The sequence below is a fragment of the Macrosteles quadrilineatus genome, unplaced genomic scaffold, assembly GCF_028750875.1.
Source record: "Macrosteles quadrilineatus isolate MER2022 unplaced genomic scaffold, UCM_ALF_1.0 Scaffold_6__1_contigs__length_79288215, whole genome shotgun sequence".
NCBI classification, from domain to species: domain Eukaryota; kingdom Metazoa; phylum Arthropoda; class Insecta; order Hemiptera; family Cicadellidae; genus Macrosteles; species Macrosteles quadrilineatus.
The window spans coordinates 7414072-7440158 of NW_026542599.1; the positions used below are offsets into that span (position 1 = coordinate 7414072).

Genomic DNA, 26087 nt, shown 5'->3' on the forward strand with positions numbered 1-26087 from the left:
CGTCTATTTTTCTAACCCGACTGCCTTATAAAACCAATCGCTGGACAAATATTTGGTCATGGGAACACGTCAAAGCGGTTGTGGTTCGGAAACTTATTGACTCTGGGAGCTACAAACTACACAATTTGTGAATTAATTGAATATTTGAGCATGATCGATGAATTAAAATAAACATAAGTAAGCCTACTTTTATATTTCTAGAACTAAAATGCACCAATAAACATTTCACAACCTTATTAAAAGCTATAAATAAATATATAAACAATAGCGATAAATCTGGTAACGGTAACACAGATGCGTAGAGTGTGTTAAATCTATTTTGTAAGTAGCCCTTTTTTTATCATTGTTATACATCGTTTTCACCATAACTAAGTAGCTCCTACTGACTATAAAACATAAATCAACTGTACATTTGGATGTTTAGTTAGCAAATTTGTTATATTAGTACCGTATTGTCCTAGACTGTTCAATTTTGGGTTGGCAGTTGGTACTCCTGCATCTCTGAAGCTATTGATCAGTCGCACTCAATTTGAAAAATGTCTGTGGGGTGAACCTGTCAGATAGGGTGCAATGAAAATTAGATAGAGTCATATTTTAATACGAATATAGTTTATTAAAATTATATAGTTTAACCAATTAATATTATGTCAGCGGAACTGGAAAATGAGTGGACAGAAATAACAAATGACGCTGGAATTAATTTCGACAAGAAACAGTACTGGTGGGCAAAAATACTACAGAATTATAGTGCTGAAGGAAGACAATATCATGATTTACTAAGTCTGGAAGAGAAATTTAAGCATTTTCAAACAATCAAAACACAGTTAAAGAATCCAGTGGCAGTGGCTTTTGCAATATTTTTCCAATAGTAAGTAATTTATAGTTACTTAGTTAGATTTACAAAATTATGAATAGAGATAATATTAAAATAATAATAAGTATTTTATGACTCGTACAAAATGTGGTTATTCATTCAATAATTCATCTTATCAATATGGGAATTAGATATTATAAATAACCATTATAGGGATTTCAATAAACCTTGTACAACATTGAACATTTGAATGCATAATGATTTTAAAAATAAAATAATTTTGGTATATGTATTAAATGCAAGTGTACAGGTGTAATTTTCTTCAGAATCTATATAAAAAACCTTTTGTTCCCTACATTGTTAGGATTACAACAATTATTTTACACACTCCTCGTTGAGAGCAAAACTGGAATTTTGCAATCACTATAGGCCCTAGTGTAACAAAGAACACACTCATGAAACTGGCAAATTAATTTTAAAGAATTAAAAAGCAGACCACCAAAACATAATTATTGTTGACAATTATGATAAACAAGCTATTACATATTAATGAATAAAATACCGATTATTTACATTGCTTCAAATTACTAATTAAATAGTTGTGATTCAAGTTTCCAATTTCTACTGTCTATTTTTTTTATTTAACAATTTGTTTTAAAAAATTTACCAATCAAGTACAAAGTGTGGAATCTAAGTGTGGATCTAAATGTTTGTGCGGAAGTTAGAAAGTTACAGTATTTCTTTCTACTGTTACAGCTTAGAGTATAGCCCAAGACTGGTGGATTATAACAAGAAGAATATTGAGCTTTTCACAGAGTTTTTCAAGGACTGTGAACTTGGGCTGGTAAGTTTTTTTTATTGCAGAAAATTTGGCATGGAACTTTAATCTAAACATTGAATGCAAGTGCACAATAAAAAATATAGAGTCCTGATTTTAAAATTCCTCTATTTATTTAAAATTGGAGTGCTGTCTTCAGTGGCAATTGAATAACATATTAGGTAGAGAATAAAGATACAAAAGTAGTAATTCTATTTCTTTACTCAATCGTTTGATACATTTCCTACCCATTTGGTGGCTAAAGTCAAAGAAAAATAATTGCAGAAGAGTTTTGTGTTTTAGCGTAACTAGAATCTTTTGTTATTTTATACTTTTAGAATATAACAGAATATTTTTTTTATTTTCTCCTTTCATATTGGATACATACACACTACACAGGTCACAATAAAATTCACATTATAGTAGAAAGAAACACAGAAAGCAAATTTACTTAATTAAAATGAAAATACAAGTTTAAATAAAACTGGGATTCTATGAATTGTGCATTGTATTCATCACATTAATCACATTAGTAAGTTCACATTTTAGCAAGTAAGCATGTTTTGTGACACCCTTTAATTAAGTTTACACAGGTTTAAAAAATGTTTAAAATAAAAAGAAAAGCTACACCATGGCTTTTAACTAGGTTGAAACATATCAGTGAAATCATCAGTTGAGAAAGTTAAATGATGTGATTCATCTTATATTGGTCATATCCTTTTGCTTGTAAAAACCTGGCGGTGGAAACAAGAGCTTTCAAATATTGTTGTAACTTAAAAACTCACTTAAGACGAGGAACAATATGTTGTTTTTTTTATTTCTGCTGGAAAAGTGAGTTTTAAGATTTATCAGAAGGGATAGGTTTATAGATAAAAACATAACCCTTATTGATTTTATAACGGATATCTATCAGAGATGTGAATGAGTTTGAGGAAATCAGTGTGATTGATGACTGATGAGCAAACTGTGAATCTGCTGATATCTGATATCTGACTTTACTGCCTCTACTCCTGTCTTGTTCAGTTTTTTATGCCACATCTATTGATTGGGAATATTAAATACTCTTCAAACCTTGTGCCACCTTCCCTTAACTCTTTAAGCCCCAGAGATCATTCATTGATATAATTTACCTACTTTTATGGTTTTCTCTCATTCAGGCCGTACCCAGCTTTGGCAGGGCCGGTAAAGATAATACACCGGACCCCTCCCCTTGACGTGTTTGTTTAGCGGGGACCAGGCCCTGGTAAAGTTGTCCGGAAAACCGTTTTGAAGACGGCCCTGCTAAAAACCTTGCCTTAAGAACAAAAAAAAATCAAATTTTTACAAATTTGATCTGCACTACTGACTCCTTGGCCCGGGATACGAGGTTATCAGACCACTCGCCCATTGATCAGATTTAACATTTTTTGTCTACAGCACTAGTGTTCTGATTGTGAAGCCCAAGCATGTAGGTTCTAAACTGGACTCAAAAGGCTAAAGCTATCATACTTTTGTTCAGTTTTGCATATTATATGATTGTAATGATAGGGTTTGGTTACTCTTGATGGCCGTTGGGGTCAAAGAGCTAGTGTGCCGCCCCAAATCAGAAGAGGTATGTTCCTTACATTGCTCACCTTCAAAACATATTTTTACATTTTACAAAACAAATTTGCCATTACTTCGTCTCATGTTCTTGTCAGTAACTTTGTCGTCTGCTTGACAGGAAAGTCTGCTGTACTCGGATGTGATCGTTCTGCTAGAAGCTGCAGACACCAGTAGCACAGAGGAGCACAAAACAGATGGGGCCATAGGAGCAGACGACAAACACTACTTCCTTGACCTTGATATGGTCAGTAGATAAGACGACCCTAATGTACAGGGTGATTCAAAGGTTACATATTTCAGTTTTAAGTTCGTAGCGCTGTTTTCTTATGCAATACAATGCAAATGTTTTGTCATCGGGCATTGTTTGTTTAGTGAAATTTGATGTTATGTTATTTTGATTAAGGAATATGTTTTGACTGTCAAATTAATTTTTTCTAATCAGGATAATATTTGACTCACAACTCTATTCGGGAGCTTAAGGATAAGATTAAAAAAAATGTTTAAAAAAAAAGATTATACAATATTGAAATTGATCCTTTATAGACATCAGTATACTTATGGATTATTGATCAGCTAAAGAACATTTTTCCCCCACAGGTGGTGCTGGGATCTTCCCCGGAGTCGTATGCTGCCTACGCAGACAAGGTGAAACAGGAATACCACTTCCTCCCGCCACCTGTGTACAATGACTTGCGGGTCAAGGTAGGTTAGATGAGTTCCTGTTGGTAACTATTTAACAAAATACATCTTAAACCTTACAAACAATGCACCGTTTGAGTTTCTGTTTTACTTCCCAGAAAATAGTAAAAAATTGAATTCCTGGTTTTTGAATAAATGTATACCAGTATTAACTTGGGTTGTCATGATCAAGCTAAACTGTATGTGTAGTGTTACTGGATATCTTAGGGGTTGTTTTGCTTGTCTAGTAATTGGAATTTTGCCTATTCAATCTTGAGAAAAGTCAGTAGTCAGTACGGTAACTTTTTAATGGTTCAAAACTGGACCCAGACGGCCTTGATCATTGGGATTTTTATAAATGGTCCTGGCTAGAGAGCCGAGAGCCACCTGATCTTACCCTTTTTAACAAACTATAATTTCCCCTGGAGCGTCATTTGAATAGTCTAGTGAAGAGAAGGGGAAGATGCTGGTCGATTAGAAAGGGTGGTAAAGTTGAGTTTTTTAATATAATAAGACAATAAAGTTAAATTCAAAGGTTAAAGCTAGCATATACGCTCATTTAATTTTTCTTATAAAACAAACATTTCCTGTGGAGGATCTGGCTCCCTCTAACCCAGGGTATAAACTCCATACCCCCTCTAACACCAATTAATGTACATATAACATCTACTCAGTGTGACAAGAACCCTTGCTAAACTATATTGGTCTAAATAGGTTTTGTAAAAATTAATTTGTTCCTATTTTGTATTCAAAACATTATGTTGATGAAACACTATATTCAATGTATTTCAATAAAGATTGATTTATATATGTGTAATTCAATGTTTCAGGTTCTTCAAAACTTTCTACAGATACCAAACATATTTGCAACCAAAGAATTTAGGGAAAAGTACGAGGCACAAGCAAGAAGTAACATTCAGAAGGAGGTGGAATCACTGAAATAAAAAAACACGCTTATTAAATGTAATTGTAACCACAGAAATATATGTGCTTATGTATATAATCGTGTTTCTTTTCATTGCATATCAACCTCATAAGCTCTCTAAAAGTTCTAAAACTATGTAACCCTGATTGATATCAATACAATAAGTTCATAAATAACTTACGGTACCAATTTTTAGTGGAAAGCCATATATATAATTGTTTTTAATGGTATCCTGCCACTTTCACCCCAAACCATGTCTATGGCTTGAAGCCTATGGTACTACTTGAAGTAGGGGAGGGTGGGCCACAATGAAACAAAAATTACAAAACAATTTTTGTTTTTTTACCTGTTTGGTTAACAGCTTCAGAAGATAAATTAATGTACTTGAGAGAACAACCTTTCCCACATACATTACATATATTTTAAAATTTATAATGAAATGGAAACTGATTTTTATGGGCTGTTTTACAAATTAAAATGCAAAAATACTGTACAATAAATCTTGTTTACAACAAATAGTATAAATGTAAAAACTAACATTTTTAAATGGCTCTACTCGTAATTAGTTGTTTAAAAAAAGCAAGTAAAAATTCACTTTCTTCCTCTTGAGATATTGATCTGTAGGAACAGCCATTTCAAAACTTGGCTATTGATAAATTTCCAAAAAGGATAATTAATAAAAAAACCATAATTTGGGTTTCAAACTAATAAATTAATACCATATGATAGGTAATATTTTTGTTACAATGAAACACATGATGTTGGGTCACAGTGGAACAGTTCCATTGTGGCCAAATGTGGCCCAGCATCAACTGTTTCATTGTGGCCCATGTGTGTATGATCAGAAAAACTAACCCTAATTCCACTTCAGAACTTTGAAAAATTATGCTAACTAGTCTAAAAGTTTTAGAAAGAGTTGTTCTTTATACTGGTATGTGATACTTATCTCTAATAACTGCAAATAGAAGTTAAAGTTGTGAAGAAATAACCTGGAAAAATTACTTCAAGGTGTCAAAATCATATGAATAATATCACTTCCTTGCATATTCAAGCAAATGATCAACACTAAGAAATTACACAAGAAATTATTATTGTTTTGTTTGGGAGATAGGATTTAAATATGCAACTCATGCATCAGATTTAAATATAAAACACACTTCTATGAGGTCCGTGAAGTTGGCGTACCCATATAAGCGTATCCACTTTTGATCATACCAATCGTTAGTTCATCGTTAGTTCTCGATAGTTCCCGAACTTTTTCGTTAGTTCTCAAAAAATAAAAAAGTTATGAGGCATACAAAGTGGGTACGCTAACTTCACAATTATACAATTTCCAGCGGGAACAGTTTTTTTACTATAAATGCCTATATCTATATACCAATCGTTAGTTCTTCGTTAGTTCTCGATAGTTCTCCAATATTTACGTTAGTTCTCAAAAAATAAAAAAGTTACGAGGCATACAAAGTGGGTACGCTAACTTCACAACTATACAATTTCCAGCGGGCACCGTTTTCCGACTATAAATGGTTATATCTATACACCAATCGTTAGTTCTTCGTTAGTTCTCGATAGTTCTCCAATATTTACGTTAGTTCTCAAAAAATAAAAAAGTTACGAAGCATAAAAAGTGGGTACGCCAACTTCACAATTATAGAATTTCCAGCGGGCACAGTTTTTTTACTATAAATACCTATATCTATATACCAATCGTTAGTTCTTCGTTAGTTCTCGATAGTTCCCAAATTTTTTCGTTAGTTCTCAAAAAATAAAAAAGTTATGAGGCATACAAAGTGGGTACGCTAACTTCACAATTGTACAATTTCCAGCGGGAACAGTTTTTTTACTATAAATGCCTATATCTATATACCAATCGTTAGTTCTTCGTTAGTTCTCGATAGTTCTCCAATATTTACGTTAGTTCTCAAAAAATAAAAAAGTTACGAGGCATACAAAGTGGGTACGCTAACTTCACAACTATACAATTTCCAGCGGGCACCGTTTTCCGACTATAAATGGTTATATCTATACACCAATCGTTAGTTCTTCGTTAGTTCTCGATAGTTCTCCAATATTTACGTTAGTTCTCAAAAAATAAAAAAGTTACGAAGCATAAAAAGTGGGTACGCCAACTTCACAATTATAGAATTTCCAGCGGGCACAGTTTTTTTACTATAAATACCTATATCTATATACCAATCGTTAGTTCTTCGTTAGTTCTCGATAGTTCCCAAATTTTTTCGTTAGTTCTCAAAAAATAAAAAAGTTATGAGGCATACAAAGTGGGTACGCTAACTTCACAATTGTACAATTTCCAGCGGGAACAGTTTTTTTACTATAAATGCTTATATCTATATACCAATCGTTAGTTCTTCGTTAGTTCTCGATAGTTTTCTAATATTGATGTTAGATCTCTAAAAACAAAAAGGTTATAAGGAATACAAAGTGGGCACTCTAACTTCACAACTATAGAATTTCCAGTGGACACAGTTTTCTGACTATAAATGCCTATATCTATATACCAATCTTTAGTTCTTCGTTAGCTCTGGATAGTTCTCAAAAACGTACACTCAACTATTCTTTCAAACATTCACAGCATCGTTATTAAACAGTTTAGAAATACGTTTAAAATTAAATGTGTTGGATTATTAATATATACTTACTTACTTACTTACTGCTGTGGCCACTGGTACCCTAGATGGTACTTGGCCTCCCCAACACACTGCCTCCATAGGTCTCTGCTTCTTGCATCTTCCTTCCTTCTCCCTAGCTTCCTCAGGTCTTTCTCCACTTGGTCGAACCATCTAAGTTTCGGTCTTCCAAGGGGTCTTCTACCTTCTGGGTTATTCCTCAAGATGTTCTTTGATAGGGAGTTGTCATCTTTTCTTAGAATATGCCCTGCCCATCTCAGTCTTCTGCTCCGTACCTCAGCGACAATATCCGGATCCTTAAATAATTCTCTAAGTTCCCAATTATGTCTCGATCTCCATTGTCCATCCTCAAAAATCGGTCCGTACACTTTCCTCAAAATCTTGTTCTCAAATACAATAGCTTTCCTTTCTGATTTCTTGCTTAAGATCCAATTTTCTGAACCATACAGAAGAACTGGTCTGATGATTGTCTTATAAATCCTGAGTTTGGTGGTGTGGGATATTATTTTTGAAGTTAGTAACTTGTGACAGGCCGAAAAACTTTTTTGTGCTAGGTTTAATCTATTTTGAATTTCTAGCTCTTCATCATTATCACTGGTGAGGATGACTCCCAAATACTTGAAATTTGTTACTTTTTTAAATTTATACTTTTCAATTTCAATGTAGTTGTTATTTTGGTATCTTGGTTGGTCATCATCTTGTTTTCTTCCACATGTCATAAACTTGGTTTTCTCTTCATTTATGTATAGCCCCATTTTTCTTGTATGTTCAATAAGCATTTTTGTTACATCTTTCATTTCTTCTATATTATGTGTAATTAATACTATGTCATCTGCAAAAGCTAGCAAGTTTATGTTTGTTCCTATCTTAATCCCTACTTCTGTTTTTCTTATCTCCTGAAGAGCTGTTTCTATGGCTAAATTGAACAGCAATGGAGATACCCCGTCTCCCTGCCTCACACCCGTGTTCACCTCAAAGTCTTCCGATACGTCTCCATTTACTCTAACTTTGCACTTAGAACCTAAAACACTCAATTTTGCTAGTTCTATAAGTTTTCTTGGTATACCTAGATGCTCCATGTTTATCCACAACTTCTTTCTATTTATGGAGTCATAAGCCTTTGAAAAATCAATGAAGAGGCAACAGAATGATTTGTTGAATTCATAATACTTTGCTATTGACTCTTTAAGAATGTAGATTTGATCCGTCGTTGATCTGCCTCTGCTGAATCCTGCTTGATGCTCTCCAACAATATCTGTTGTGTATTCCTCTAGTCTTCTCTGAACTATTTTGGAAAGTATTTTGTAGGTGGCATTTAGGAGAGATATGCCTCTGTAGTTATTGCAGTCTTTTTTGTCTCCTTTTTTGTGAATTGGTACAACTGGTGGGATATTATTTTTGAAGTTAGTAACTTGTGACAGGCCGAAAAACTTTTTTGTGCTAGGTTTAATCTATTTTGAATTTCTAGCTCTTCATCATTATCACTGGTGAGGATGACTCACCAGTGACTCATGACTGGTGATGATTATTAATATATACCGAGAATAAATATTTTTATCTTATGATAAATTAGTTATATTAAAATAATTAATTAAAATTTAGTTTAGTGATTTGCAAAAAGGGGGTTTTATTCAAGTTCCATGCCTATAGCCGGCTCCAGACTGTACCCACGCTCGCAAGTAGTATGACAGCAAATGCTCGTGCTCGTGTTTTCCGTTCATTGCCGGTATTTTTGCACACATCAAAGTGAACGAATATTTTTTGTCCATTCCCGAAACGAACAGTTGTTGGGAAAACTACACATGTGTGCAGACGTTTTACTCGTTAATCGGCGAATAGCAAGACAGCTAGATCGTCGAACGGCAAATATGTCGTGTTTTGGGAGTGGCGCATGTCTGGAGACAGCTTATTTTGTTGACGGAAGAACTTGAAATGGCGTTTGACACGGCTTAGGAAAAGTTGAAAACCACTCTAATCTAGTAATATAGGAGTTTCAATATCTAAATTCATAACAAACTCTCCATATAATAAACATTTTAAAATACTTTTAGATTTACATATGATAATTCGATTGATGATTTGATATAATATTAAGTCCTAAAGGAAAGCAGGTAATGTACAACAAATGTTAAGTTTAAAATGTGCATTTATAGTCGGAAAACGGTGACCGCTGGAAATTGTAAAATCGTGAAGTTAGCATACCCACTTCGTATGCCTCGTAACGTTTTTATTTTTTGAGAACTAACGTAAATATTACAGAACTATCGAGAACTAACGAAGAACTAACGATTGGTATATAGATATAAGCATTTATAGTCAGAAAACTGAACCCCCTGGAAATTCTATAATTGTGAAGTTGGCGTACCCACTTTTTATGCTTCGTAACTTTTTTATTTTTTGAGAGCTAACGTAAATATTGGAGAACTAACGAGAACTAACGAAGAACTAACGATTGGTATATAGATATAGGCATTTATAGTAAAAAAACTGTTCCCGCTGGGAATTGTACAATTGTGAAGTTGGCGTACCCACTTTGTATGCCCCTTATCTTTTTTATTTTTTGAGAACTAACGTAAATATTGGAGAACTAACGAGAACTAACGAAGAACTAACGATTGGTATATAGATATAGGCATTTATAGTAAAAAAACTGTGCCCGCGCTGGAAATTCTATAATTGTGAAGTTAGCGTACCCACTTTGTATGCCTCATAACTTTTTTATTTTTTGAGAACTAACGAAAAAATTTGGGAACTATCGAGAACTAACGAAGAACTAACGATTGGTATATAGATATAGGTATTTATAGTAAAAAAACTGTGCCCGCTGGAAATTCAATAATTGTGAAGTTAGCGTACCCACTTTGTATGCCTCATAACTTTTTTATTTTTTGAGAACTAACGTAAATATTGGAGAACTATCGAGAACTAACGAAGAACTAATGATTGGTATATAGATATAGGCATTTATAGTAAAAAAAACTGTTCCCGCTGGAAATTGTACAATTGTGAAGTTAGCGTACCCACTTTGTATGCCTCATAACTTTTTTATTTTTTGAGAACTAACGAAAAAATTTGGGAACTATCGAGAACTAACGAAGAACTAACGATTGGTATATAGATGTAAACATTTCTCCTCAGAAAACGGCGCGTGCTAGAACCCGGAAGTGTGAAGTTAGCGTACCCACTTATAATCGGCTATAACTTTTTTATTTTTTGAGAACTAACGAAAAAATTCGGGAACTATCGAGAACTAACGATGAACTAACGATTGGTATGATCAAAAGTGGATACGCTAATATGGGTACGCCAACTTCACGGACCTACTTCTATGTTTTATTACATTAACACTGGTTTGGTGGAGATATCAACCTATCAACGGTTTCGTTTTAAAGTATCAAAACAGCTACCCGCTACGAATAAGCGTAAAATCTCACAACCGTTACATTAAAAGTAACAGGAGCAGTGGAGCAGTTACTCGGCATTTCTACAAATAGACGACGTGCATCGGTCAAAACAAAAGTTCACTTCGTTCGCCGAAAACCACTTCGTTTCGGGTTTCGGTTTCAGGTTTGATTCGTTTTCGTTTAATCGTTTGTTTATTCGTTTTCGTTGTTGTCCTTGCTTACTTTAAGCTCAGCAAAGCAACTTAATTGCACTTTATCGAAAAGTGTACTTCAGAAACTAAGTAAAGTTAAACATGGATGATGAAGCTGAAACTTACAAGCTTTGGAGGATTAGAAAAACTGTAATGCAGGTATGTATTGTAGTTGATTATCAAAATGAAATCTGTGAACATAACCTCTCTATGCGGCTTGCTTCATCAGGGTATTTCAGGATGCCTTCTCTAGGTTAGGCTATACATGAGGTAGGATGGATTATTTACGTATTTATTTAACCCACGCTACATGATCATTTCTTTTGATGTTTGTATCTTAATTTAATGTTTTGTGTTTTCCCGAACTTAACCTATATTCAATAAACAACACTTTCTAGCTCCACTTAAGTCTGCTGGAATTGACAACAACCTCTCAGTTACTAACAAAAAACCATTAAACTAAGCTTAGGCCTGCAGAATTTGTGAAGTTGGATGTCAGAACCTCCTCCAACACCAGGCTGTGGCGAAAAATGTTGCACTCACCAGCCTATTTCAATGGTCATATTATACTAGGCCTATTCTTTAATACTTTTCATTGTACAAAGTAGGTATTTTAAGCCAAGTATAAATGGAGATGAGTGTAGGATGAGTGGAGCGAGCTTGTAATCTTGTGGTTAGTGACTAAGACCGACATATTCCTTAAGACACAGCTGTTAATTAATAGCCCAAACAGTTTATGGCAACTAAGGGACCTAGAGTTTATAGTGGAATCCAAACCACACTTTTGCCTTAAATACTTAAACATTAGCATTGTACAGAAGTTCATTTGGATTAGTGCTACTTACAGCTGTTTAGGTGGACTGGGACCTAATCCATGTTAGGCTAAGTTAGTTAAAGTTGTGTCAGGGTGGGTTAGAAAGGATGTATTTTTATGAATTGCCAAAAACTGTAAGTATCAGAGGCTTAAGTTATCAAACCCTTACGCTTCTGTCATACTAGATCTATACGTGTTTTGCCGTATGTTTAAAACCCTTGCCAGTAAATTTGTTTAATCGTGTAAAGAAGAGCATGAAAGCTTTCACACTGCACGGTTTCGGCGACGGCTGAAAACTGTACCGCCCACTGCCACTACCAGACTGCACCTTGGCCGTGCTTCAGTGGTGCATGTAGACTAAGTTAATTTAGTTAAATGCAAGCTTTCAGGCTGCAAGTTTTTTTATCGAATAGAAGCGGCCCACCATTCAGTGCAAATAAGCTAACTTCTAAAGTTGCGGAGTGCGCTGTTTAGGCCTATTGTTTATGCAATCTGGCTTGTTGATCGGACACTGTTTATGTTTATTGTGGCATTGTATCTTAAATATATTCATCTTGCGGTAAGGTCAGAAACCATGTAATGACAAAGAAACATAGGCCTAGACACGGCTGAAACTGTACGGTTAATCGGACGGCGAAAGCCATAAGCCTGTAGTGTGAAAGGTGCGGTTAGGGCTGTTCCTAAAAAAATAGATGGCATTTTCAGATTAAACTCAGTACACAATAACTTACTATAAGTTAAGACCAAAAATGACATAAGTATTGTAGAAGGAAAGGTTTACATGTTGATGTATTATGTGTTTGACCTAACCTCTGAGATACATAATTTGTGATTGTATGTTTCAGTTGTGCCACGACCGAGGTTATCTTGTCACTCAAGATGAGTTGGACCAAACATTAGACCAGTTCAAGGACCAGTTTGGTGATAAACCTAGGTTTGTATTAGGGGCTATTAACAAATCAAACTTATTAATTAACTTATATCCACTCGTGCAAGCAAATTTATACATGTAGGCTATTTGTAATGATCAATTATGCTTACATTAGCTTGACTTATTATTGAATTTTTTGTGTTGTTTAGTAGGGTACGGTACTGAAATAGTTTTGTATGTGCTCGACTTTACGGTGGTAATGGAAATGAGTAAATTTATCATCTGGAATTTATAATATTAACCGAACTGAGTATTAAACATGTAGTCTGCTTAGAAAAATCTATACCCCAAATATAATAATCCTTCTTAAGTTAAGAGGAGTGAGAGTAATTATAAACAAAATTAATAGCCTTAGGCCAGCGAGACACCTTAGAAACAAATAAGAAAAAAAGGATCAGGTACCTTATGAGGCGATTAGCTCAAATGTGTGTTAGGCTTTTTAAGCCTATCAAAATATTAACTAATACCGATGTATGTTACAGTGAAAAGAGGCCTGCAAGAGGGGACCTGATTGTATTAGTAGCGCACAATGATGACCCTACAGGTAAATTTATGCGACATGTTACTATTTACTTAGTGTGAAATCTGTCATTGAATTCCTTCCATGTAGTAAGTGTAACTTAGGGAGCTAATAAAGAATATACAATTTCACCAGGTCAACTGATTTATTGGGACCCTAGTGCCAGGTTTGGCGCTCTAAAATAAGTGTCGTCTGCTGAATTTTCAACCCATTATAAAGACAAAAGAAGTACCCAACAATATTGGTCTTTTGTTACTTATCTTTAGATACGGTAACAACACTGTTGGTAAATCTTGATCCAATGTAACCAGAACTAAGACATTTGCTAAACTGTCGTGATGACTATTCAATATAACTTCATAATGACTGTTCGTTTATCATAGCCTAATGTTGCCAGCAGATGATGTTGAATTCTTGTAAACAAAAGAGCTAGAATTTATAAAGCAATTTTTCTTGCAGAACACCGCCTATTGATTGTTTTAAAGTTATTTATTTATGTATTAAAATGTTAATTTACAGATCAGATGTTCGTCTTTTTCCCTGATGAACCGAAAATTGGAATCAAAACAATAAAAACATACTGCCAACGTATGCAAGAGGAAAACATCCATAGAGCGATAATTGTTGTGCAAGTTGGTATGACTCCTTCTGCCAAACAGGTTTGTGGCCAATCACAGTCATTAGGTTTACTATACAGGGTGTATATAAAGTCCCGCAAGGGCTTAATATTTTCTAAACGACAACAGATAAATCAATAAGATTTGGTACATCAACACCACACCTAAAAATCTACTTTTTCAAGGAACTATGAATTTTCTGTCATATCATGGGGCGTCCCGCAAGGAGTCAGAAGGAAATCTTAAATAGGAGCATAGGTCAATATGCACATCAGTTTAAAGGTCTTTACTAGCAGAATATAATGCCGCAAATTTGAACTCAAACAGACAACCAAGCCAAGAATGACAGTTGTTCAAAGATTCATTTAATTTGCATTGCTATTATACGCTTACTCCTCACGGGGGCACAGTCCTAGGAATCGGAAGAAAATTGTTAACGTAAGCATAGGTCGATATGCACATCAAATTAAAGGTCTTCACTAGTAGATTACAATGCCGTAAATTCAAGCTCAAAAGAACGCCTGAGTAAAAAATGGCAGTCGTTTAAAGATTCAAAATGGCAGATTCAAGAAATCTTTTGAACGGCTGCCATTTTGCGCAGGATCAACCTTTTGAAGTGTGATTTGCGGCATTGTATTCTACTAAAAAATACCTTTCATTTGATGTGCATATTGACCTATGCTTTCATTTAAGATTTTCTTCCGACTCCTTGTGGGACGTCCCCATGATATGACAGAAAATTCATAGTTGCTTGAAAAAGTAATTTTTAGGTGTGGTGTTGATGTACCAAATCTTATTGATTTAACTGTTGTCGTTTAGAAAATATTAAGCCCGTGCGGGACTTTATATACACCCTATATAGGTTCACTAGCTGTACCCGCGGGCTTTGCCCCATTTTACTTCATAAGTGAGCTCGTTCGCATGGCTCAATCACGTCCTGGTTGAAGTTTGTTCGCTACGCTCACTCACCTTTTGGTTTCAAATTAGCTGTTGTCATAAATTTAAAAAAATAGAGCTAAACCCTGTTGGTAATCCTTGTAACTTTAATGCTATTGAACATCATAGAACAGAACCAACTTGTTTAATTGAAATAGCTGTTAAGATTCATTAATTTCATTTAAATATGAGTACTCATAAGGTTAACATGGGAAACTCAAGAGCCACTGGGGCGGAGCCCGAGAGTCCGATCAGAATAAAAACAACTTAGTTTTCCTATTTAATGCCTAAAGAATCAGTGTACCAAATTTCAGCCTCCCAGATAAATGGAAAGTGGGAGAATTAGTGATGAGTGAGTGAGTGAGTGAGTCAATCAGTCAGTGAGGGCTTTGCCTTTTATATACATAGAGATAGCTTATGATGGATAGAAAACCACCTCTTTTTAACAGTTAGGATATACGTAACCTGTCTGTGGTAGGCCTAACCAAAACATTTAGCTAAATTTTAATTGGTTTCTCTTTTCTAGTCACTTGTAGACATGGCCCCTAAGTATATCTTGGAACATTTCTTGGAGTCTGAACTTCTGATCAACATTACCGAACACGAGCTGGTGCCAGAACACGTTGTACTTACTCCTGAGGAGAAGCAAGAACTGCTCCATAGATAGTATCCTTTGAATTGAGAACATTTGACGTCTTTTAAACTAGCTTTTGCTTCATTCTGGGCAAAATTGCTCTATTTAAAGGGGCTTATGTATTCAAACAGTCTTCTTGTCCTATTTTGAAATCTGTTTTAGTTTGTGTTTTGGGTTTGGAAGTTTGGAGTGTGCTGATGTCAACTAAATGCTTCTATTTTATGGTAAATTTTAAGATGTGTGCTCCACTCTGGTAACACTAGTAAAGAACGAGCGACAATTTACAATTAAATTGTTTTCTTGTGTTGTAATAAGCAAAAAATAAATGGTAAACAAAATCAAGCACACTTTACATATACCAAACATCAACCCACTCTACCCTGTACCCTGAAATTGTTTAGCTGATACACAAGAACAGAATGTTTATGGAAAAGAGAAGGTAAATATTAGGGGTTGAATTTTTTAGTAACTTCAATGGTGTAAATAACTCTACATGATTCATTTAACATAATTTATTTTGAGAGTCTATTCTTTTTGCCAAGTTATAATTTTTATAGTTTCCCTTGGAAATTAATTGACCAGATCAACTCATCTAAATGTGTTTTGTTTGTTTTTAACAATATTTTAGCTGTTTGGATAGCAAAGCCCCTGTTTTGAGTCAATCTCACTCTGAATATACGCCAAAAGAGCAGGTAAAGCATGACGCATCATTAATACCAGATTTTGAATTGTACTAAATTTAATCTATTTAGTGGTAAGATTCCTCCCAATGAACCAATAACCATTCTAACCGTTATAAATTCCTTAACTTGATTTGGTTACTAAAACTACTCTTTTTTAATCACAGCAAAGTATATTCATGTTGAAGCCTTCTGGGATTGGTAATCAATTATCAGGCTACGTACCTTGACGTCCACAATTCCTCAATCGAACTTCCATTGACTAGTTTCGACTACTAAGTAGTAATTTTCAAAACAGAACGTTAAATTTCATTCATCGAATGTTGTCAATTTTGTTAAATACATTAAACACACATACATAACACGGTAGACATTTAACATCGTTGGCCGGCACACGTAACTGAAGTTGAGTTCAGTGATCAGACAATTCTCAGACACTGTGTTCAGTGACGTGTGCCGGCGAACGATGTTAAATGTCTACCATGTTATGTATGTCTGTTTAATGTATTTAACTAAATTGACTAATCCGGGAGAGGTTATAGTGATGAAAATACTAATATATCTTATTGACTTGTTGAGCTATTTGTGTTGTAGTGTTATGATTGTTCACCACAATATTAACCAATGCATGGTGTGATCCCTTAACCTATCCACAGTAAGCTGAAGGAGAACCAGCTGATGAGGATACAAGCTGGTGATCCTGTCTCTAGGTACTTTGGGCTTAAGAGAGGACAGGTAAGATGATCTTTTTGTAATTTTTTTTTATTTTGAGTCTTCATTGAATACTGTGAATATTTTTAGGATTATAGGCTTACCTTAACTTACTTAGACGTAAGTCTACTACTGAAACAACCGAATAGGCCTACAGTAAAAACACTGAAACAAGCCTGATACTTGAAAACCATGGCCTTGTGCCTCATATAACATTTCATTATATTGTTAACAAGGTTTGTGGTATTGGTTGAATGTAAAATATACAGTCATTTAAGTATATACCTATATAGCCTAGATTTAATTTTTCAAAAATGAATGTGCAGCTCTGTCTTCATTTATTTTTTAACATCAAGTAAATTTCTGGTAATACTGTTTGTTTGATCTTTTTTTAATAGAAATCTGTGACAAATTTATTGCTAGCACTTGAGAACTTTTTTACATGAACCTGTTATAGCAGCGACTCAAGCAGTTTTAGGTAGCAAAAAATCTGTTGCAGGTATGATTTGTTATTAAAGTTGTTTCCATTGGTTTCCTTGACTTTTTTAGCAATCTGAAAGAAAACAATTTGCCCCGGATTCAAACCGGGGACCCAATTTGTCGGTATTTTGGGCTGAGGAGGGGGCAGGTATGAAAAATGAGTGACGGTTTGAATACTGAAGAAATTTGTATGGATGTTGAGTTGTTAAATGACAGGAAACATATTAACATCAGAGTGATAATACTAACTTGTTTTCTTCAGTGATTTTCGGAATGCTAATAACAAAAAATTTACTAAATTGAAAACAATTTTCTCTAAAACATTGTTAAAAACAGTTTTGTAGATGTTTGACTTACCTTATCAAGTTGAGTGTGGATAAGTAGAAAACACTTATCAATTAACTTGCATTTATTGATAATTAGAACTAAGCATTGTATTTATAAATAATCCCCTACACTCTCAATTCAATTAATAACTAACTGAAGTAAGAAGGGACATGAAAATATGGTGTATTAGATTGTTTTGTTAAAACCCTCTATTTTAATTTTTTTTTTCTTTAGGAGGTCCTGGCCTTAATTCAAGAAACATTTAGTGTAGAAAGAATTTTTAAGCATTTGGTAACTGGCTTCTAAGAACAACATTTTTATTTTCAATGATTATTTAAAGAAAACTTGTAGTGAAAACTTTCATCATGCTGAAACTTCAAAACTAAATGTTTAATTGAACATTTTCTTAATAATAAAAACCTTAACTTTTATCCCCTTCACATTTTCCACACAATGTACAAAACATTTCAAACTATAAAATAACAGAGGTAGATCACCAATAATAAATAGGAACCACCATTACACTTAACAAATCCGGATGTTTCGGTTAAAAAATTCAACTTCCTGTCAGAATTCAACTATAAATGGAGGTATTTAAATCGACTGTTTAAAAAGTAATGTAGCTGGCTCGCATATGTCGAGTTAACTATTCACACGGCCTTCGCTAGTGTAATTAATATCATGACAAACTATATCGCTATCACTGGCTTATGAAGGAATTATTCATAAGTTGGCCGACATTGTTTTGTGCGAATAAATAACAAAGCACGGTTTCAATTTGTAGATTCAGCTTTGTTAATCAATACTAATCATAGTGAATATGCAGTCTGCTGTTTTGGACATAATCTCCTGCATGATATGAATGATTTTTTAATTATTTATGAAATAATATACAAGTTATCAATATTTGTTACTTAGAATCGATTTTTGTTAGTGCAACTTTTTTTATTTTTTAAGGTGTTTTAATTCTGCTGCAAAAAAAACGTGCAAACTAATAGGGCCTACTAAAAATTTATTTAAATTCAAAATCCAAATAATTTTGTTATTTTAAAATACAAATTTCTATTTTTTTTTAAAAAATGAGGGATAATTTCTCAATAGACAATAAATTTGTGTATTCATTTTAATACAGGCAAATCTAGAGGCATTTTTACAGTCAAGTAAATTTTAAAGCCTATGTTCAAGATTTAGAGTGTTTGGATAATCTTTAAAAATATTATAACAATAATCAGTATTTTTCAACAACCCTCGAGCCCATAAAAAAATCTAAAAACAACTCTATTTATATTTATAGGCAAGGATAGGAAACAAAAGAACATGTGAAATTCTAAAATATTGAATTCAAAGTTAACTGAATAATCGTTATACTTTATACTGTTTAATGTAATATACAATGTTAAAAAATCTTTAGACTCTTTATTTACCACTTTGTATGCATTGGACATCAATTTTATTTTTGTCCTCAATACATATTGCCTCCATTTTGTTCAGTTTCTGCTACTTCCATAGTCCAAGCGTTTCTTAGGCCTATAAGCGCCAACTTAGTCTTTGTATTGCCCCTATAATTGTCTGTTTCTTTGTGAAAATTTTTGTAACTCTTATTGTTATTGTACAAATTTGCGGTCAACGCTTGGGCTTGATGGCCAGTGAGATTGGTCAACTATAAATAAGTTATAGTTGCTGTTATGATAACTGAATTGTAGCAAATTACATATACTCTCTTGTAACTCATTTTTATATAGGTAACAAATTGTGTTCAATTGTTTTAAGTATTTTATTATTTCTCTGAACAAATAAAATATTATGTGTTTCCATAACTCAAGTCGGCATATAATGTATAACTGCACCAATGACTCTGGATAGTAAATGTTGTCACCTGCTACCTGTACGTAAGCAATCAATTGCCTAAAATATTTTTTAATTTTTCTAGGTTGTAAAAATCATTCGCTCGTCGGAAACTGCTGGAAGATACATCTCCTACCGCCTGGTGTGTTAGTTCACTTTTATACATGTGTTTTTTTATTCTTTTATCTTTACGTATGAGAATCAACAAGAGTGACTGTAGGTCTACTGTACATATATTTTCTAAGTTGAGAGACATTTACGAATAAATTGGTTGTATTGAATACTACCTTTTTTTATTTCACCTGAATTTTCCAGCTATAATTCCTACAATAAGATAAGTGAGTAGCGTTTTAAGTTATTAATGTATTTGAAGTTACTATGACCAAATAACATGTTTTTCACCACACTATGATGTTTTTGTGTACATCACTAGCTGTTTTACATACGTTAATTGGTGGCTGAAAGTTAGCCATAGCATTGCAATATAATTGTTTTATTATCACCACTGCCTAGCAACTATTTATTATTATTTTTGCTGATTCCTCTAATTATTTCTTCACATAACCTTAAAGTTGTAGTTGTGTTGACTATCAGTGTGCATTATTATTGTGGGAAGTAGTTGTAATAGGGTATAGTGTGGTGAAAAATAGCGTTTGTACCACGAACCGAAATGGTTTGCAGCTCTCGATCATTTTTAATATTTTATTACTTCTCGCTTATAAAGTAATGAGAACTGTTGAAATGAGAAAATTTAAATACATTTTAGTAGGCCTAGTGTTAGGTCACACATAAACTAATTGCAGTAAGAATGAGAAGTTTTGTAATTTTTGACCTAACATGAATTTATTAAATTTAGAATGAGAAGGCTGTATAGCTTTGCATGATAAAACTACTTACTGCAAGAATGAGAACATTTGTTTATGTTTCTACACACATCGCAGTTGATGGTGAAGCTGTTGCCACGCAAGTTTGCAGGTTTTCAAGTGTCGGTGGGGTTGTAAGAGGCACATTTAATTAACATTTCCACAACAAAGCATAACAAACTCCTTATTAGTGCATACTTCCCTTGGATTGTGGATTGTTCTTATATTTTGCGTAGTAGCCAGCTAAGAACTCTTTACGGTTGTCCCTGCTTTTGGTTCAGATTCATTTATTTTCAGAAATGTCAAATTATGGCTCAATCTTAACATGATTATTTTTTGGAATACAAAAATTGAGTTAACTAGATTTTTACCATACGAATGAATGGTTTAAATCTGGTTTAAAACACATAGTTAGTAGGGGTAACAAATACAATACAACATGTTTTCATCACTAGAGACTAAAGTAAATCTCTTCGATAAAAGCTTAAGTCTAACGGTGGATGAAAAGCCGAACTAGGGTCGATAATAATTTCAGCCCGTGTGATGAACAAACTTCATTATACTGCACCATTATTTAAGCTAACAAAATCACAACTTATATATGTGCGTGCATACCTTAAATTTGAGACCTCAATTATGAAAAATAGAAGAGCTAAACAAACTCGGAAAAGAGAAACCAAATTTAACTCCCATAAGAAGTACATGGGGAGCAAATTTTGTTTAAATACGTATAAGCCGAGTGGGGCAGATGAGCACCTTTTTATAATGCCGATGCTTGATGGCAAATCTGTGCGTGCATATTTTCAATTTAATAACTCAATCATGCAAATCGGTCGGGTAGAAGAGTCAAATGAACCTGGAAAAAACCAAAAATTTTTAATAAGATAAGTATTTCAATGTATACCGGTGCCCATTTGAAATATAATAAAATTGTAATTACATATCAATTTTAATAATGACTCACAATAACTACTTTAACCCCACATCAGATTTATTGAAACCCACTGTCTTTGCTCAGCATGACGAAAATCTAAATAACATGTGAGATTATAAAAAGTAGAACGTAATTATGTGAAATGCTGACTTTTTTCCATATATCTATGCCTGTTTGCTACCACATTTCTGTTCTAATATTTGTGCCTGCTACTTATGCATTATTAATTTCAAGGTCATCCAATTTGAGAAGTAGCCTATTCATTGAAAAACATGAAGTGAGGGGAGGGTGTTATTATTTTGAAGGGTAGCGGCCCAGGTATAGCCTAAAGTAAAGGTTTCACTTCTAAATTGCTTGCTTCCTGTCTGAACTGGGCATCAACCAAAATTGACTTCTTCTGCTTCTTATAGAAGTAATGAATAGACAATATCTGGGTGTTTACATGCTTTAAGTACCATACGAGATCCTGATACCAATTTAAAATCAATATGCGACAATTACTAATTAATTGTTATGTAGGCTATGAAACCCTAACAAATGCCTGCCATTTCAGGCTTGTAATTTTTATTTAGTGTTTTGTTGTTGCTTAGTAGGAAAGGTATTTTCTTTTAGTAGGCGTTCACAGCTTACTAAGAAACAAGTTTAAAAGTGTTTTATCGGAAGACTTAAAACTTAATGTTTAAAACTCGTTTGACTCGTCAGAGGTGTTTTTAGTTTATAAGCTCATAAAACTCCACATTCCAAACTGGAATTTTCTAAAGCTTAAGAATCCACTTTCTAAAGATGATTGGATTGAGTTTGATTGAAAATCGTAAAGCTAAGAAATTATAGTACATAGCAGTACAGAGTAAAGACAATACTGAAGCACAATCTATGTTTCTTTATTATTTTTTTCATATCATCTTGTCTGTCTTTCGATAACTTACAATTGCAAGGACAGTACGGTAGTTATCTTATTTATTTTTGTTCGCGTTACAACTAGAACGCCCGTTTTTAGTGAAACATTTCGATGTTCTCAACGCATTTTAAAATGATCAGGATACTTAAAACTGGTCATTTCTCTTGGTATTACAATTAAAAACATTTTCAAACCTGCTTCGATGCTATTTTGAACAAATCTTGTTTGCAATTCGCAGAAAATCGAATTTACCGGTAATTAGACGATAGGATTTCGTTGTACTGTATACATGCATGGAGCGGGTTTAGGAAATTTCTTAAGTTACTATAATTCCCTACACCTATTCTAGAGCTCCATCATGGGATTGCAATCCACTAAGCAAATAAATACTAAAATTTCGCTATACTAGAATGAGAAAAAACATAGCTCATTCGGGTTGTAAGTGTGTTTTCAACCCTCGCTCATTTCCAACCTAGGCTTCGTCTCGGTATAGTTAAACTTGAGCTAGTGTCAAAATGTATTCTGTAGGTTCTAGTTATTAATATTAAATATTTGAAATGTTGGCCTATAATTTTTGAACCATACAATTGCTGAAATAGTCAAAGATTCTTTTAGGAAAAATACACATTGGCAACAAAAACATTTGTTTAATTGATGAACACAATTAATTATAGCTTTATAAATATTTCTTAAATGTTTGACTGGATATCTTGAGTGTACACAGCGCTTAATTTCTACACTTGCGTTGTGATTTTCAAAATTACCCGCCAACAGCAAGAACGGAGACTAAAATTCCGCGGCTTTTTAGAAGCGCACAGACGTAATAAAGCGTTTTACACTCCAATTTGAGCCCCCCTAGGCCCCAATTACCAAGGTACTGTAATAGGTTTTGTATTATTTTTGGACTGATGAGCCCCAGTAGGCGCCACCGTTTAGGCTCTTTCATTCTCGAAACCCTGGAAATTGCACTATTAGCCCAATAGTTTCACAGGTTTACCGTTAAACAAATTTATATGACGATTTTAAAGCATCATTTTCGTCGATGGGGTTATCTGATCGGAATACGGGTCCCTTATGATAGAATCGGTAAAAAACTACTTCGAAACAGCTTAAACATCTCTATAAAATATAGAATTTTGCGATTAATGTAGTGGCAACTGAATGTTTTCGAAAAAATAAAAGCGCTACTATATCTTGTAGTCACTGATGTAACTCAAGGAGACTTTTCAATTAGGCTACAGCAACACTCCCCAATAATATTGAGTGTAATTCATTTTTTATATTTATTTGTAAACAGCAATACGTTTTAGGTAAGATCTTACTACTATCTAACGTAGATTTTCTTTGTTCAAAATCATCTTCAAGGCCTTTGAAAATTAGTATGTGGTTCCAGAATTATTCCCACTTTAGATCGAACTTGCAATCTTGGCATTTGAAGGCTAGCGCGATGCCAGATAATTAATTTGTGTCTTCATTCATTAATACATTTATAACTCCGTTCCATCAATTGTGTTATTCGCTCGATTTTAGGTATTTATTTTATGATTTAGGTTTCCGTATTTACCATTCATATCCTGCAGGTATAAATGCGGGTAAACAATGTATAGGCATCTGCCAAGCGAAATACAATATCAATTGCAACAATACTTAAACAGCTGTTCAATACATTAATCCGTGTTCTTTGTTACTAACTAGCTATGCTATATACGAACACTTTACTCGTTCAGTTACCCAGTTGTATTTAGAACAGTAAGCAACGAATTGTACTATGAGTAGTGAATGTGAAACAGAGTTTAAATTATTGTTGCCACACACGACATGCAACAAACTACTGTTGCAGTTGCATTGTTGCAAACAAGAAACTTTCACAGAGTGAATTGATAATGGCAAGTTGAAACTAGGGTGTGTATTTCACACCACTGCAAAGCTATACCTATACGTTAACCTCAACATGGTTTGAAAAATATTTATTGTATTTTAGAACAATTTTCGTTTTTTTTAGAGTTTAATAACTAGTGCCAATAACAGCACGTTGTAACAATATGTAAGGTGCTTGCAAACCTCAGTCTTAAAACAGCATCGATGTGTAGACTAGCATAAAATTGTAAATTGTAAATTGTAAAATTGTACGTCTGTCTTTCCATCCCTTCAGAACCACCAACGAAAGAAATTAGCTGAAATCATCCCCATGATAAGCTAAGTATCCAAGACAATGAGTTGTCGGTCTCCTTAACAAATAACAACTAACTTATAATGTTTTGCTTCGTTGGCTATTTTCAAGTGTTATTCATTTTGACACGACCGAATGTGGTTGAAACAAACTAAATAAATTTTGAAATACTTAAGTAGTTAGACGTTCCATTCAAATTGGCCAGCAGTAACCAATGTTGATTTAAATAAAATAAAGTATAACGAGCCTGTTACAGAAAGAGCTAATGCCAAAAACACTATTGTTTCTTAGTGTTTTATAGTTCTATTGTATGATGTTTGGTACAAAATAAATAACAATTACATGGTTACAAAATTGATGTATTGTATTCAACAGCAATCAGTATATTTTACATTTGAATACACTCTGGCAGTAGCTCTATTCAACTTCTTTAATATTCATTATAAAACTAGGGACATGTATTTCTACCAATAGCCAAAAATGCGCACTAATTGTTTAATAATTGACTCAAAACCTTCTACAGGACGCCCCATTCACGCTAGGTTCAATTCCATAATGAAAACCCAATCAAAGAGTTCACCAGATTCCTACAAAGGTCAAACTTCCAGTCGGCGGCTACGTAAGCGTGTGCACCTAGTGTTATTGAGAGGCAGGTGACAGTCCTGGGAACAGGGCTTCGCCCCCTTGGCTACAAGGATCTCTACAGCGTCCTTTGGCCCCAGAGGGCGGACCGAGGTTCACGCTTCCATGAACTGTGAAACTCATTGGAGTCGGTGTTTGAGAAGTCTTGGACTCGGTTCGATCTTTTGTTAGCAAACGACATGGTTATGTAAGGGTTGATGTTTACAGTTTGTTTTTAACCATTCTAAAACGATTAGAACAGAAACATATAACAAAATGTAAGCTATACTTAGGTTGTACAGTACAACATAACCGTAACTTCTATATCTGCATTATAAAGATGATTCATACGATCCAAACACCATTGGAAGCGTATTTTATGTCGATGATTGAAGGATGATTGCTGAATGAAATGACAGCATTGTTACTGAACAAGATCAGCTGTTCTTAAGGCCAGTTTTTAAGAACAGCTGGGCCCAGTTTCAAAACAATAGAGCTTAGGACTTTTCTCAGGATCGAACCGGCGACCTTCTGATTACTAGGTGAACACTAACTTATAGATCTGGAGCTCAGCAACCGGCCCTAAGCCACTCAGCTACCCAGCCAGCTATGTATTGTTTTGTAATCCAAAATAACTCTTACATCATAACTTATCTCGTGGTTTGCTTGTATGCTCAGAACAAAACTCTTTTACATCTGCGAAGTTACATTGTTCCAAAATGCTTTATCTATTTTGGTTCCATCTTTATACAACGAGAACTTGATTTTCCTCAGGATCAAATCAACAGCATGATTACCCCCGTGTAAATCAACCGCTAGCGATCTTACAAATATTCTTATGAAACGAATTTAGCGCACAGTTTCCAAAAATGGTATCTTTACATTTTCCCTCGCTTCCTTGCTGCAAAACAATTTCCAAACTCGATTTTCGTTTGCTCTCCAAACAGCGCCATCGACCGAGGTACTTGGGCCTCCCCGCACGCAAATAAAGTCCAAATCCCCACGCGGCGGGCAACACTAAGGGGTACTTACCATGTGATGGCGA

The 26087-nt window shown here is 34.1% G+C and overlaps 2 protein-coding genes across 3 annotated transcripts; both read left to right on the forward strand.

The window, feature by feature from the left end:
• The first annotated feature begins 550 nt into the window (after positions 1-550).
• Positions 551-4897, forward strand: LOC128996663 (uncharacterized). Its single transcript, XM_054422093.1, has 5 exons — positions 551-868; positions 1571-1658; positions 3334-3459; positions 3813-3917; positions 4724-4897. The coding sequence occupies exons 1-5, from the start codon at positions 645-647 to the stop codon at positions 4835-4837; spliced, it is 657 nt and encodes a 218-aa protein (XP_054278068.1). The 5' UTR covers positions 551-644; the 3' UTR covers positions 4838-4897.
• Positions 4898-11057: 6160 nt separating this feature from the next.
• Positions 11058-19837, forward strand: LOC128996937 (DNA-directed RNA polymerases I, II, and III subunit RPABC1). 2 transcript variants are annotated; one of them, XM_054422478.1, is made up of 7 exons: positions 11058-11220; positions 12721-12809; positions 13289-13350; positions 13846-13985; positions 15406-15545; positions 17454-17532; positions 19642-19837. In XM_054422478.1, exons 1-7 carry the CDS (start codon positions 11164-11166, stop codon positions 19705-19707), a joined length of 633 nt encoding a protein of 210 aa, XP_054278453.1. In that variant the 5' UTR covers positions 11058-11163; the 3' UTR covers positions 19708-19837. The 2 variants fall into 2 exon arrangements, with proteins under 2 accessions (XP_054278453.1, XP_054278452.1); XM_054422477.1 differs by lacking the exon at positions 17454-17532 and adding an exon at positions 16850-16928 and having other exon boundaries at positions 11061-11220.
• The last annotated feature ends 6250 nt before the right edge of the window (positions 19838-26087 follow it).

Excerpts from the sequence above, each read along its gene's own strand:
- LOC128996663 (XM_054422093.1), top strand. The coding sequence starts at position 645 with ATGTCAGCGGAACTGGAAAATGAGTGGACAGAAATAACAAATGACGCT. Across the intron at positions 1,659-3,333 it reads AGGACTGTGAACTTGGGCTG|GAAAGTCTGCTGTACTCGGA; the intron begins GTAAGTTTTTTT and ends TCTGCTTGACAG. Across the intron at positions 3,918-4,723 it reads ACAATGACTTGCGGGTCAAG|GTTCTTCAAAACTTTCTACA; the intron begins GTAGGTTAGATG and ends TCAATGTTTCAG.
- LOC128996937 (XM_054422478.1), top strand. The coding sequence starts at position 11,164 with ATGGATGATGAAGCTGAAACTTACAAGCTTTGGAGGATTAGAAAAACT. Across the intron at positions 11,221-12,720 it reads TTAGAAAAACTGTAATGCAG|TTGTGCCACGACCGAGGTTA; the intron begins GTATGTATTGTA and ends TGTATGTTTCAG. Across the intron at positions 13,351-13,845 it reads GCACAATGATGACCCTACAG|ATCAGATGTTCGTCTTTTTC; the intron begins GTAAATTTATGC and ends GTTAATTTACAG.